Raw genomic sequence first — 13,039 nt, forward strand, 5'->3', positions numbered from 1 at the left:
AGCTTGAAGGTCTTCAAGCAAGTTTGCTTGCGAAAACGTCCGCTAGGGGGCTCCATCGGTTATGTCACCCACATGTAGAGAATATCTGCCTGCTGTCCCTGGATAACACCTGTTACGGTAAGTAACTGTGCTTTCTGTTGAGATGTTTATCTGGCACACTTTTTGTGAAGTTCACAGCAGTGCCCTGTAAGGTGCCCCATAGCTCTGTTGCCATGTCTGGGTGGCCAGTCCATCATAATGCTGGCCCCCTCCCATGTCCAAATGATCTTGTTCTGGGAGTTTGGGACTTGGACAAAATTTTGGTTGAGAATGTGGTACAAAAATAGACATACTGGCGGTCTGGGCGAACCATAGCTTGGACGTCCAGATAGACAATGGGGCCAGTTCTGCCAACCATGTGGTTTGTTATAAGGTACTGTATTTCGGTCTCATGGTTGGGATTCGGAAGGGTGGGATGGGAGATGGAAGGGTCGCAGAGGGAGCACTGCTGCTGCCTGTGACTAGGGCTTATTTTGGGGGGTAGGGCTTATATTAAGACCTACCCCGAAAATCATGCTAGGCATATATATATTTCGAAAGTGGGCATTTTCCTACTGCCAACTTTGGGTGTCTAACACTATACGTCCCAATCAGACTTGGGCGTATGTTTTGATTGCGCCCCTCCACGTATCTTAGTATTTCCTTTTCTTTGCATCTCCAGCACACCTTGAATTCTTTGGTCCTATCTAAGATTTTAAATCATAGTTTCTTTAATTTAGCTTCTCTGCAAAATGTTTGAGGGCTCACTAGAATGTCCTCCCACTCTTCATCTGTGACTTGTCATTTAGATTGCTTTCCTGCTGTTCAGTTTTTCCTGTTTTGCTTTTGGGCATACCATCTCTGGAAATGCATCATAGATGGATATTATATATTTTTAAAAAATTTTAACTTAAATGAGGTATATTTTCCGTAAACAAGCAGAATTGAGTTAGGCACAGAAGTGGGGCACATCACCAAGACAACAGCTGTCCCAGAATTCAGAACATAGGACCTGATATTTTAAGTGATTTAAGTGGGCAGTTAACCAGCAGTCATGAGAATTGATAGATGCCAGATAAATGGTTTCTGGTTGCTTGAGTTAATAGTCCTAATTAATACTATACCTCATACTATGCCATACCATGAACTGTTCCAGGTGTATTCTATAACAATGCGCATAACTTTTAGGAACGCCCATGGCCATGCCCTCTCTTCAAATTTGTACAGTGCAACCAGTGCATTCTTTTTATAGAATCGTGCTTTCCATTTTAATTAGTGCCAATTAGCTTCAATTATGAGGTGTTAATTACCAGGTATCAGTGCTGATAGGCTAATCAAGTTGCTCATGCAAATTAGCTGCACATCGATTTGCTCGCACACCTTAAGGCATACAGAATTTGGGAGTGAGGCCCAGATTCTCAAAACTTTAATGCTGTTACTAAACTGTTTTCCAGCGGTTTAGCCTGTACGCAGTTTAGCGGTGGATTATCAAAAGGGATTATCCCTGTCTTTAGTGTGGTTTGTAGCAGTCTCCAACACTGACATGAAAATGGGCTCTTCAACATTGAAATGAGCCCCTCTGATGGATTCTTAAATGCCGAGGCATTTTCAAAAAGCGGCTTTGGCTTTAGGCGACAAAAATAAGTGACTGGTCCAGGGGTGCCGATCAGTGTCAGAGACTGCTAGAAAGCTCCTATGTTGCGATGCAGCAGGAGAGATGCCCATTCTCTCTGCTACATCACAACACCCCTTCACTGCAGTGGCAGCGGTAAACACAACCCCCCCCCAAATGGCAGCGACACCCCCATTTTCGGCAGGAGAGATGCCCACTCTCTCTTGCTGCACTAACTAAAGTCCCCGCCACAACCCAACTGCCCCCACTTGCAGCAGGAGAGATGCCCATTCTCTCCTGCTGCACTAACTAAACTCTCCCCCCCTGCGACCTGATCGCCCTCCCCCCTGCCGCAGGAGAAATGCCCACTCTCTCCTGCTGCACTAACTAAACTCCCCGCTGCTGGGCTGGCCTTGAGAAGCCTGTTTTGAGGCTAGCTTCTGTTGACTGGCTGCACTTCGGGTAAGGAAGGGAGCGAGGGGGTTCGCGGCTCAACCACTGCCTGCTTCTGCCACTAAAGGGCTTGAGGGAGGAGGGCTTTGCGACTCAGGACTGCTGGTGCTTCGGAGCATGAGGGGGGAGGGGGGCAAAATTGAGACTGTTAGACAAGGTTTCTAACACACTCTCAATTACCGGTAATCAGAAAAACAGTTATCCGTGGATGCTTAATAGAAATACTGTACAAGAAGTGCCAGTTTTCTGATGATTACCCTTTCTCTTAGATCTGGATTAAGGTATAGGCAAACTAGGCATGTGGTTCAGGCCCAAAGGTTTAGGGAGGGAGTGGGGAGGGGGCTTATCAGTTGTGCTTAGGAGTCAGGAGCCTTGGATTGCCAATTGTCTAGATTTTTTTTAGGATTTTAGAAATTTGTAAATTTTCAGGATTGAAGTCAGAATGAAAGTTAAAGTATCTGGCTAATTTTCACAATTTAGCCCTCTGTAGCTCTCCAGTGCTTCTCTCCCTTCCAGTGCAGAGAGGTAGGCTCTAGTCACAGGAAGAAGAGGCTGAACCCTCTGTATGGGTTTTTGGAGAGAACTGTTGAACCAGAGAGTATTCTGAGGGAATGGGATTACAGGAAGGGAGTAGGAATTTAAGAAGAATGGGAGAAAGTGTGAAAGGTTGGCTGTAGGCCAAGTTAAAGAACTGGCACCAATGATAGTGTGAAGGTGGGAACATTGCCTGAGAGAGTGCATTCACTTGTGATTGTTTAAGTTTTGTTAAAATTTGATTATACGCTTATCAGTATTTCTAAGCGGATGTGCAAATAAAAAGGGAACACAGTAATATAAATATTCAATCTTAGCCGCGGGAGGTTCTATTAAACGCCGACATCATTTTTTGCTTCTCTGGGACCTGTATTTACGCTCCTTATCTCCTAGGGGGGTGCAGTCTTATTTTAAACACCCTTGTTTAATTGTTGGGTGTAAGCTGACGGTCTAGTCTGCTCCAGAGTTTTGTATCTGTGTGCTCTGGGGGGGGGGGGGGTTTAAACACCCTTGTTTAATTGTTGGGTGTAAGCTGACGGTCTAGTCTGCTCCGGAGTTTTGTATCTCTTTGCTCGGGGGGGGGGGGGGCTTGGGGTTTAGGCAGGTAGCTCAGGAGCTTGTGGGTGCCCTGGGGTCATCAGAGTCCAGACCCTGGGGGAAGCATCCTTTTTATAGGATGGGCATGCCTAGTTTTTCCTTGGGCTTTCAGTGCTCCGGGGCCCTTGGACTCCCGTGTGGCACAGAGGCAGCAGCCCCAGGCCAACTTACTCACAAGGAGGGAGGGAGATTTCGGGGGGTTCACGGGGATAGGGGGGTTGATATAAATGACACATGACTTGGTACTGTTATGTCTGGCTCTAGCGGAATTCCCTCTTATTTCGTTGTATTCTGTATTCTGAAATTTTGCTATGGAAACGCATTGTTTCTGTCAATAAAAATTGTTTACTCCTAAATATTCAATCTCATATATGTAAAAACAAAAAAATTAACTAATCAAAAACAAGAATAACGGGAGGAACTTTAAATCTTAATAGGATTGTTTCTGTGTCATATAAATGTACCTTTATGCATATTAAAGGAAGGGAAATTTTTGCCTGGGGAATTTAACCAACTAGTTAAGTTTCCTGGGCAATTTCCTTTGAACACTTTCCCAGTACTGCCTTCTCTCCGTCTATATCCTTTCAGAAATGCCAAAGAACGTGACAATTTTTATTTCACCGCTTCCATTTATGAAGCTTTTCTCACACTTCAATTACAGTGTCCCTTGGCACCTCTAGTTTGTTCCAGAGGCAATGGAAGGCGAAAATGACTTGTAGAACTTTGCTGGTTCTTGTTTAATTGCTGAAGAGCTGCTAAGTTACCCGGCTCTAGGAGGGAGACTTTTCGAAAAATCCTTTGGTTGAACTTAACCTCCCACTTAATTGTGCTATTTACAGTGTCTGATACTACCAAGTGACATCAGCGCTTCACATAACATAATGTACCAGGATAGAGGAGCAGAGATTCAGGACTAGTTCAGAACCTCCCTCTTGGAACTGGGTAATTTGGCAGTTCTCCAACTCTGACCATCATACCTTTCCATTTGAGGCATGTGCTCACCCATCAAGTATTACTGCCACCATGCCCACAGGCTATACAATTTTATTTTGTTTTCTATCCTGTTCTCCCCAATGAGCTGAGAACAGGTTAGCATACAGTTTAGAGGTTTCAATTTGCCAGTTTCAATACAAGTTTTTATTCTAATATGACACATACAAGGATCTAGTAGTACCAATATACATTTCTTTGTAATCCATTGGTCATGGATTACTTCTAGAGAAGTAAAATATTGGGAGGGGGGAGTTTGAGAAAAGAAGTAAATCGAAGAGAGAGTGAAAGGAAGGGGAAATCTGGGAGGTGGCTCCACAAATGTAAGTTTGCCTAGGCCCAATATAGTGTTCATCCGGCCCTGCTTCCTCTTCGTTGCCCTGCAGATCTTTCATTTTAACTGTACAAGTCCTGGGTGCCCTGATTGTCAGCAACAGCACCACCAGCTTAAGGTATAGGGACATGAGTCTTAGTCCTATGTTCATCTCGTCTCCTGATTTCTGTGTGGAAGGCAGGGTCTGGGAGCAGAGCGCACACTGGTTCATGGTCTGTGCCTTAAGAATGAGCTACTGCTGTTGCCAAAACACAAGGCTGTTGGGATTGGCTATCTGGTGCCCAAGCTGTTAAAATGACAGGAAATGGAAGTAGAGCTTTAAAGGGGTGAAACGTATTTATTTATTGGGCCATTGAGAAGGTAGTAACTCTTGAAAGCTTGTATCTTTGAACAGTTTGACTGTTCCCTAAACGTGTTAAAATTAAGTCACTTCAAAACGAAAACCTCTATAGTGAGAAGCCATTTATTTAAAAGAAATGTATTTAAATTGCTTCCAGCACAGCATTTCTCATAGGCATGTACAGTAACAGTCTGACCTTATTTGTTTATTTTTTACAAGCGTTTTGACATTTACTGCTTGAAAAATGTATTAAAGTTTTGAATTGGTATTTAACATCACTGTACAAGTCCTGGCATTGACTAGCTAATACACATGGCATTACAGAGGGGAATTTTAGCTCTTCCTTCCCCAAATTTGAAAATAAATAAAGTATTGCCTAATATTTTTCTGTTTTTATTTATTAATCTTTCATTCTGTGCTGTAGCTGTTCTGATCGCTGTTGGTTCACTTACAGAAGAGTTTTAAAAAGGGGTTTGCGTTGGTGGGGAGGGGGTGATTTAAATAGCATTTTAAATGAACACCAGCTGTCCTCATTAATTTACAAGTTAAAAAAAAAAAGGAACTATAAAGTAACCAATGAAAACAAAGGCTTCCGAGGCTGCCTTGAGTGACCAATTGGGAGCTGGTTTTTACTTGCGAAGGTCTGGTGGCAGGCGCAGATTGTGGTACCTGACTACTGTCAACAGCGCCGTTCTATCCTGGAGGGGATTTTGCTGAGGTCAACGAGTAGCAGCGAGGCGGCGCGGAGGATTTACGGCGTCATGAGTGAAAACCGCACAAAAGCACGGAAAGTGAATGCGTGAGGAAAAGGTACACCGGTGCGTGCGTTTGTTTTTGGCGTGCGTTTGTATAGGGTCGCTGAAGTGAGAGAGGGGAACCTGTCTTGGATATGCCGTAATGGGAGGGACTAATCTTTCTCATTGCCAGTAGACGCACGAAAAACAGCAGGATGGGGAAGGTGAAAAAGGTGACTTTTGGAAGGCGCATTTTAGTTTCTAGTTTTAATGGGTTACGTTTGGCATTAAGTTTTACGTAACGGCAGACATGTACATATGAACAGTCTTCAAGGTTAATGGTTCATTGCAACTACTTCATTTCTTTAGTGATCTGGTAATTGAACTCTTGTATCCATAAAAGAAACATTTTTTGGGGTTTTTTTTTAAATTAAAGGGGAGAAACGACCAGCCCTGGTTGCCTTTTTTTTACTGATCTGTTTTAAATTCAATGCATATGAAATAGCTGAGCTTGTGATTGTATTAGAGATGAGAACTAAGTGCCAACAGTATCGCAGTTTCTTTCTGCTAGTTAATGCTATTCCTTTCTTTAAATAGCATTGGCCAGCATATCATTGTTTACATCAAATAAAAAATACCATAATATTACATTGGATGATAGTTTATATAATTGATTGGAAAAGTTGCATTTTCCTTAGGTGATATGCTCATGTAACTAAAACGCAAAAATTTCTCCTAATGATGAACATTTTTTTTCTTACCATTTTATGCTAAGAGGCCATCTCTTGTAGTTAAAAAAAATTCCTAATCTCTAACGATAGCAGGGAAGGTAATCTTTGGGGATCAGCTTTAGTGGAGGGGCTTGCAGTTTAAAACCACGTGTGTGACGGCAGCAGTGCTGCTGTGACCTTGTAGTGAATAAGAATTCTGTTGCGGTATACAAAGCCCTCATGATCAGAATAATGCATTCTTTCAATGCTTTAGAAAACATTACCTGAATTTGAAAAGAGCAGTAGATTTATTTACATTCTGTGTTAGATTAAGCATGCCTGTGTATCTTGGAAGGTGCTACAATTCAAATAGAATGTATCTTTTAAATAAAAAAAAAAAAAAGTTATGTTGCTTTCAAGAGGTAATTGCTGTGTTCTGCCCTGTATAAATTAGTAAGATTGGGTTTTTAAAATTTTTATAGTTTTTATGGTTTTAATTGGATCTTTCCTAATATGTACACACAGGTTTTAAAAGTAATATGTATAGTATATTGGCCAGGGAAGCAATAGAACATAAGAACATAAAAATGCCTCTGCTGGGTCAGACCAGAGGTCCATCATGCCCATCAGTCCGCTCACACGGCATCCCAAAAGGTCCAGGACCTGTGTAGTAATCCTCTATCTATACCCTTCTATCCCCTTTTCCTTCAGAAAATTGTCCAATCCCTTCTTAAACCCTAATACCGTAATCTGTCCTATCACTCTGGAAGCGCATTACAGGTGTCCACCACCTTTTGGGTGAAGAAAAACTTCCTAGATTTGGTTTTGAATCTGTCCCCTTTCAACTTTTTCCGAATGTCCTGTCGTTCTTGTAGTTTTCGAAAGTTTGAAGAATCTGTCCCTCTCCACTTTCTTTATGCCCTTCACGATCTTGTAAGTCTCTATAATATCCCCTCTAATTCTCCAGGGAAAAGAGAACCAGTTTCTCCAATCTCTCAGTGTATGAAAGGTTTTCCATACCTTTTATCAAACGTGTCGCTCTCCTCTGAACCTTCTCGAGTAACGCCATATCCTTCTTAAGGTACGGCAACCAATATTGGACGCAGTACTCTAGATGCGGACGCACCATTGCTCGATATAACAGCAGGATAACTTCTTTCATTCTGGTTGTAATACCCCTCTTGATTATACCTAGCATTCTATTCGCTATCTTAGCGGCCGCTGTGCACTGTGCCGTCGGCTTCATTGTTTTGTCCACCATTACTCCCAAGTCCCTTTCTTGGGTACTCTCACACAATAACATCCCTCCCATCGTATAGCTGTACCTCGGGTTTCTGCTTCCAACATGCAATACTTTACATTTCTCTACATTGAACTTCATCTGCCATCTCATCGCCCACTCCCCTAGTTTGTTCAGGTCCCTTTGTAATTCTTCGCAGTCCTCTTTAGTCCAAGCATCACTAAATATTATTATTATTATTTTTATTTCTTATATACCGCCAAAGCCGTAGTAGTTCGAGGCGGTTCACAATAAAGAAGGGCTGGACAATCAGCGAATAGTTACAATCAGTGAATACAGATACAACAAAGAATCAGCGAATACGGTTTCTGTGAATTTTATTATTTCACACTTCATCCCTGTTTCTAGATCATTTATAAATATATTGAATAGCAGCGGTCCGAGCACTGGCCCCTGTGGAACACCACTCGTGACCCTCCTCCAGTCCGAGTAGTGGCCCTTCACTCCTAACCTTTGCTTCCTACCCACCAACCAATTCCTGATCCATCTATGTACGTCTCCTTCCACGCCATGGTTCTTCAGTTTCCGAAGAAGGCGTTCATGGAATGAGATTATGTGCCCCCTTAATTTGAGAGGTCAGTATAGGCCACAAGGAGTAATTGGTCTTGATGTTCATGTTAATTCCATGCAATAGTATTTCATTTTACTCTGTCAAAATTTACAAAGACTAGGGAACACTCGATGAAGTTACAGGGAAATATTTTAAAATCAATAGGAGGAAAGAAGAAAACAGGGAAATGGATGTGCAATGAAGAAACACAAAAGAGTGGTCCATGTCAAACACCAACACTGACGGACAGGCCATCCAGTTTAAAACTAGAAGTTCAAGCCATCCACTGTAACTCACAGAAGAGAAAAGTGAAGTAGAATCAGAATGAGGGCACCAAACAGCAGATTAAGACTTTATATATATTTGAATGCACTCCCAATTAAATTAAAACTGGACAGTTTGTGTATGGATGATACAGTTTTGATATATCTAAAACATGTAACCCACTTGTTCATAAGAATTACTAACATCAATAATCCACTAATTGTACATCAATTACATTTAGAACAACTCAGAATGGGAAACAGAAGTCATGATTTAATCCTTTTAGCTGATCAGTAAACATAAGAATAGCTTTACAGGTCAGACCAATGGTCCATCTAGCCCAGTAGCTCGCCCTCATGGTAGCCAATCTAGGGCGAACACCCAAAAATGTAGCAACATTCTCTGCTACCAATCCAGGGCAAGCAGTAGCTTCCCCTATGTCTGTCTCAATAACAGACTATGGACTTTCCCCCAGGAAATTGTCCAAACCTTTGTTAAAACCAGCTGTGCTCAGGGAGGATAGGGCTGTAGCAGAAAGACTTAATTAATTCTTTGCTTCGGTCTTTACGGAAGAAGATGTAAGAGATCTACCTGAACCGGAAATGATTTTCAATGGTGGTGATGCGGAGGAACTGAAAGAAATCTCGGTGAATCTGGAAGATGTAGTAAACCAAATTGACAAGTTTAAAAAGTGCTAAATTGCCAGGACCGGATGGTATACATCCCAGGGTATTAAAATAAATCAAAAATTAAATTGCTGACCTGCTGTAAGTGATCTGTAACCTGTCGCTAAAATCGTCTGTAGTACCTGAAGATTGGAGGGTGGCCAATGTTACGCTGATTTTTAAAAAGGGCTCCAGGGGAGATCTGGGAAATTACAGACCAGTAAGCCTCATTTCAGTGCCGGGCAAAATGGTAGAAACGATTATAAAAAATAAAATTTTGGAACATGTAAACAAACATGATTTAATGAGACTGTCAGCATGGATTCAGCCGAGGGAGATCTTTTCTCAAAAATTTGCTTGAGCCGGTTGATATAGTATATCTATATTTTCAATAAGCTTTTGATAAAGTTCCTCATGAGTCAAGTGTCATGGGATAGGTGGCAAAGTGTTCCTTATGAGTCTTAAACTGTCATGGGATAGGTGGCAAAGCTCAGTTGTGGATTAGAAATTGGTTATCAGATATAAAACAGAGGGTAGAGTTAAATGGTCATTTTTCTCAATGGAGGAGAGTAAACAGTGGTGTGCCGCAGAGGTCTACTGGGACCAGTGCTGTTTAACTTATTTATAAATGATCGGGAAATTGGAACGACGTGCGAGATGATTAAATTTGTAGATGACACTAAACTGTTCAAAGTTGTTAAAACACATACAGATTGTGAAAAATTGCAGGTGGACCTTAGGAAATTGGAAGACTGGGCATCCAAATGGCAGATGAAATTTAATGTGGACAAATGCAAAGTGATGCACATTGGGAAGAATAACCTGAACCACAGTTACCGGATGCTAGGGTTCACAGCAGCCCATTGTTTTTTACCGCAAAATTTTGAGAATCTAGCCCTCAATTCCTTTACTTTCTTTATGAGGGGTTCAGCTTGAAGACAGCTGTCTGCACAGAGACAGAAGCTGCATCCTGAACAACACTTTGGTGGCATTGTTTCACAGCTATACTGTGGTTGTAGAAGTACTTGCACTTGATGATGAAAAAAATAAAGAGAAAAAAAAGAAAAAAAATCTTAAAGTAATGCTCTGTTCCTAATTAACTGAATAGCTTATAAATCAAAAGATCAACCTTGGGATGGCTGGGAGCTGGGGAGGAATTAAATACAAAACAAAGACATTCCTCAACTGCTCTGTTTGCTAATCTGATGTTCTGAAATGCAGCCCTAAAATACTAATCTAGATAAAAACACATTTTCTCTTTTATATAAAACCCTAAAAGAGACTCTAAATCAGGGGTGCCCACACTTTATGGGTTTGCGAGCTACTTTTATAATGACTAAGTCAAAATGATCTACCAACAATAAAATTAAAAAAAAAAACACAAAGCACACTGAAAGGCAGAGAAAATGTTAATTATTCATATTCTGGGTTTTTTCAAAGAGGTCACGGCAGATGACTCTATGCAATGTCACCTCAGTAACAAAATACAAAAATAGACAAATATACCCCCTCCCTTTTTACTAAACTACAATAGTAGGTTTTAGCACAGGGAGTTACGCTGAATGCCTCGCACTGCTCTCAATGCTCATAGGCTCCCTGCGCTAAAAAACGTTATTGCGGTTTAGTAAAAGGGAGCCATAGTGCAAAATATAGACAGCAGATATAAATTCTCAAAACAGACACATTTTGATCACTAAATTGAAAATAAAATCATTTTTCCTACGTTTGGTGATTTCATGAGTCTCTGGTTGCACTTTCTTCTTCTGACTGTGCATCCAATCTTTCTTCCTTTCTTTCAGCCTCCTGTATGTTTCCTCTCCTCCAGACCTCATTCTCTCCCCAACTTTTTCTTTCTGTCTCCCTGTTCCCCCTTCTTTCTGTCTCCCTGTCTGCCCACTTTCTTTCTTTCTCCGTGCCCTCCCCTAAGCCACTTAGTTTGCTGCCACCGCCATCAGGGAACAGCCCCCAAGCCACCGCCGTCCCAAGCTTTCCCTGCAGAAGCGTCGCGCTGACCAGCATTCCGCTCCCTGATGTCAATTCTGACGTAGGAAAGGAAGTTCCGGCCCAACAAGGCATTTCTCCCCATTCCATCCAGCCTGAGCCCCATCTCTCCTTGATCCAGCATTTCCCTTCTGTGTCTTTCAGAATTACCATTCCACCTATTTTCCAGCATCACCCTTCTTTGTGTCCACTTATATCCCTATCTCACCACTTTTTCAGAATCTTCATTTGTCTCTGTCCTTGTCTTTACCCCATGTTCACCATTTGCCCTTTCAATGTCTTTATCTCCCCCCCACACACTTTTTCAGCATTACTTCTATGTCTCTATTTCACCTCCTCTTCATGTCCCCTCCGTATCTCTATCCTTATTCAGTAGGTCCAGCTTACCCTTTGTGTCACTATCTCCATTTTCAGCTTTCTCCCCTTTTCCTTTATTAATGCACCCTGTAGCCAGAATCTTTCCACCCTCCCTCCACTCCGGCCCAGCCCAGTATGAAATATTTCCTTTTGTTTCCCTCCCCTCTCTCTTTCTCTCTCTCTTCTGCTCCCTCACCCACGAGTCCTGCATCTGGCCCTCTCCCTTCTAACTGCATCCGGCAACACCCCCTGCTCCGCGTCTCTCTTCAGCAACTCGTCAGCAGCGGTGATCAAGACGGGCTTCCGACATCGAGGCCTTCCCTCTACGAGTCCCGCCTTTGTGGAAAAAGGAAGTTGAAACAAGCGGGACTCGCAGAGGGTAGGCCCCGACATCAGAAGCTTGTGTCGATCGCTGCTGCCGAAGAGAGCTGCGGAGCAGGGGGTGTGGCCGGAAGCAGGTAGAAGGGAGAGGGCCAGATAGGAAGGCTGCTGGAAGAGGTAGAAGTTCCGGAGTATGACACTGACCCGGGCCAGGATGATTTCTTTTTCAGGCTGCTGCTGCCGCCGCCATGCCCCCCTCCCCCCCAAAATGACAAAAAACAGCCTAAAGTGGATGCCCGGCGTTGGCGTCTTTGACGTCGGGGAGAGGAAGACCGATAGGCTCGGTAGATCGGGACAGCAACACGAGTCTATCATGGAGCCCGGGATGGGCTCTGCGATCGACTCGCGTTGCCTTCCTGAGCTACCGGTCGATCGCGATCGATGTATTGGGCACCCCTGCAGTAGTGTATTAAGGCTTAATTTGATCTGTCCTAATTTTTCTTTTGAATCTATCTTGTTAATTGAGATGTATGAAGTAGTCAGATTGCCTAGAGTTCTATGAATAGTTGAGAATTTCTCCATCATATTTATTTTTAAGTGCTACAGTGTAGGCTGTAATGTGGGCCCTGTAACACCATCTTGGCAGCATCTCGGTATACAAATGGGTCTACGTCATTAGTATTTGTTTTAAAGCAGGGGTGCCCAACCTGTGGCCCGAGGGCCGCATGTGGCCCCATGAAGTATTTTGTGCGGCCCTGGTCAAGGGCGATGCAGTGTTTTCCTCTGCTGTCCCCGGGTGTTTACTGTCTTGCTGGCTCCCTCCTCTGTCTTGCTGCAGCATTTGCGCGTTTGTGCGGCCTCAGAAACATTTTTATCCCAGGACAAGCAGGCAGCATATTCTCACATGTGGGTGGGTGACGTCATCCACGGAGCCCCGACGCGGACAGCTTTTCAAGCAAACTTGATTGAAGATTTCAAGTTTGCTGGTGCTGTACCACGCATGTGTGTGCCTTCCTGATCCACTAGAGGGCGCATCCCCTCCTCATGGTCTTCAGTTCTTAGTTTTCCGCGGAGCCAGAAAGCCCTGTCTCTCTTCTCTGCGTTCTTCTAAGTGCCTTTCTAGCACCGCGGCTTCTTTATTTTGTTAGGGAGTCGCTGTGCGTTTGTTGATTGATCGTGTATTTCTTTGTTTCATAAAAAAAAAAAAGGATTTTTTATTGTGTTTCTGCTGGTTCCACCGGCAGGCCCTTCTTGGGCCT

The 13,039-nt window shown here is 43.0% G+C and overlaps 1 protein-coding gene across 11 annotated transcripts in view; it reads left to right on the forward strand.

Moving 5' to 3' along the window:
* OSBPL1A (oxysterol binding protein like 1A) overlaps positions 1 to 13,039 on the forward strand; it is a 319,072-nt gene that overhangs the window by 123,654 nt on the left and 182,379 nt on the right. The window contains exon 1 of one of the 11 annotated variants that reach the window (XM_033933864.1): positions 5,539 to 5,688. The exons of 8 other annotated variants lie outside the window; for them this stretch is intronic. In XM_033933864.1, coding sequence (XP_033789755.1) covers positions 5,674 to 5,688 — 15 coding nt within the window. In that variant the 5' untranslated portion in view covers positions 5,539 to 5,673. Of the gene's footprint in view, positions 1 to 5,538; positions 5,697 to 5,723; positions 5,846 to 13,039 lie in introns of those variants that run through there. 2 more of the 11 variants (XM_033933865.1, XM_033933863.1) reach the window with 2 other exon arrangements.

The sequence above is a fragment of the Geotrypetes seraphini genome, chromosome 2 (genome assembly GCF_902459505.1).
Source record: "Geotrypetes seraphini chromosome 2, aGeoSer1.1, whole genome shotgun sequence".
In the NCBI taxonomy this organism is placed as follows: domain Eukaryota; kingdom Metazoa; phylum Chordata; class Amphibia; order Gymnophiona; family Dermophiidae; genus Geotrypetes; species Geotrypetes seraphini.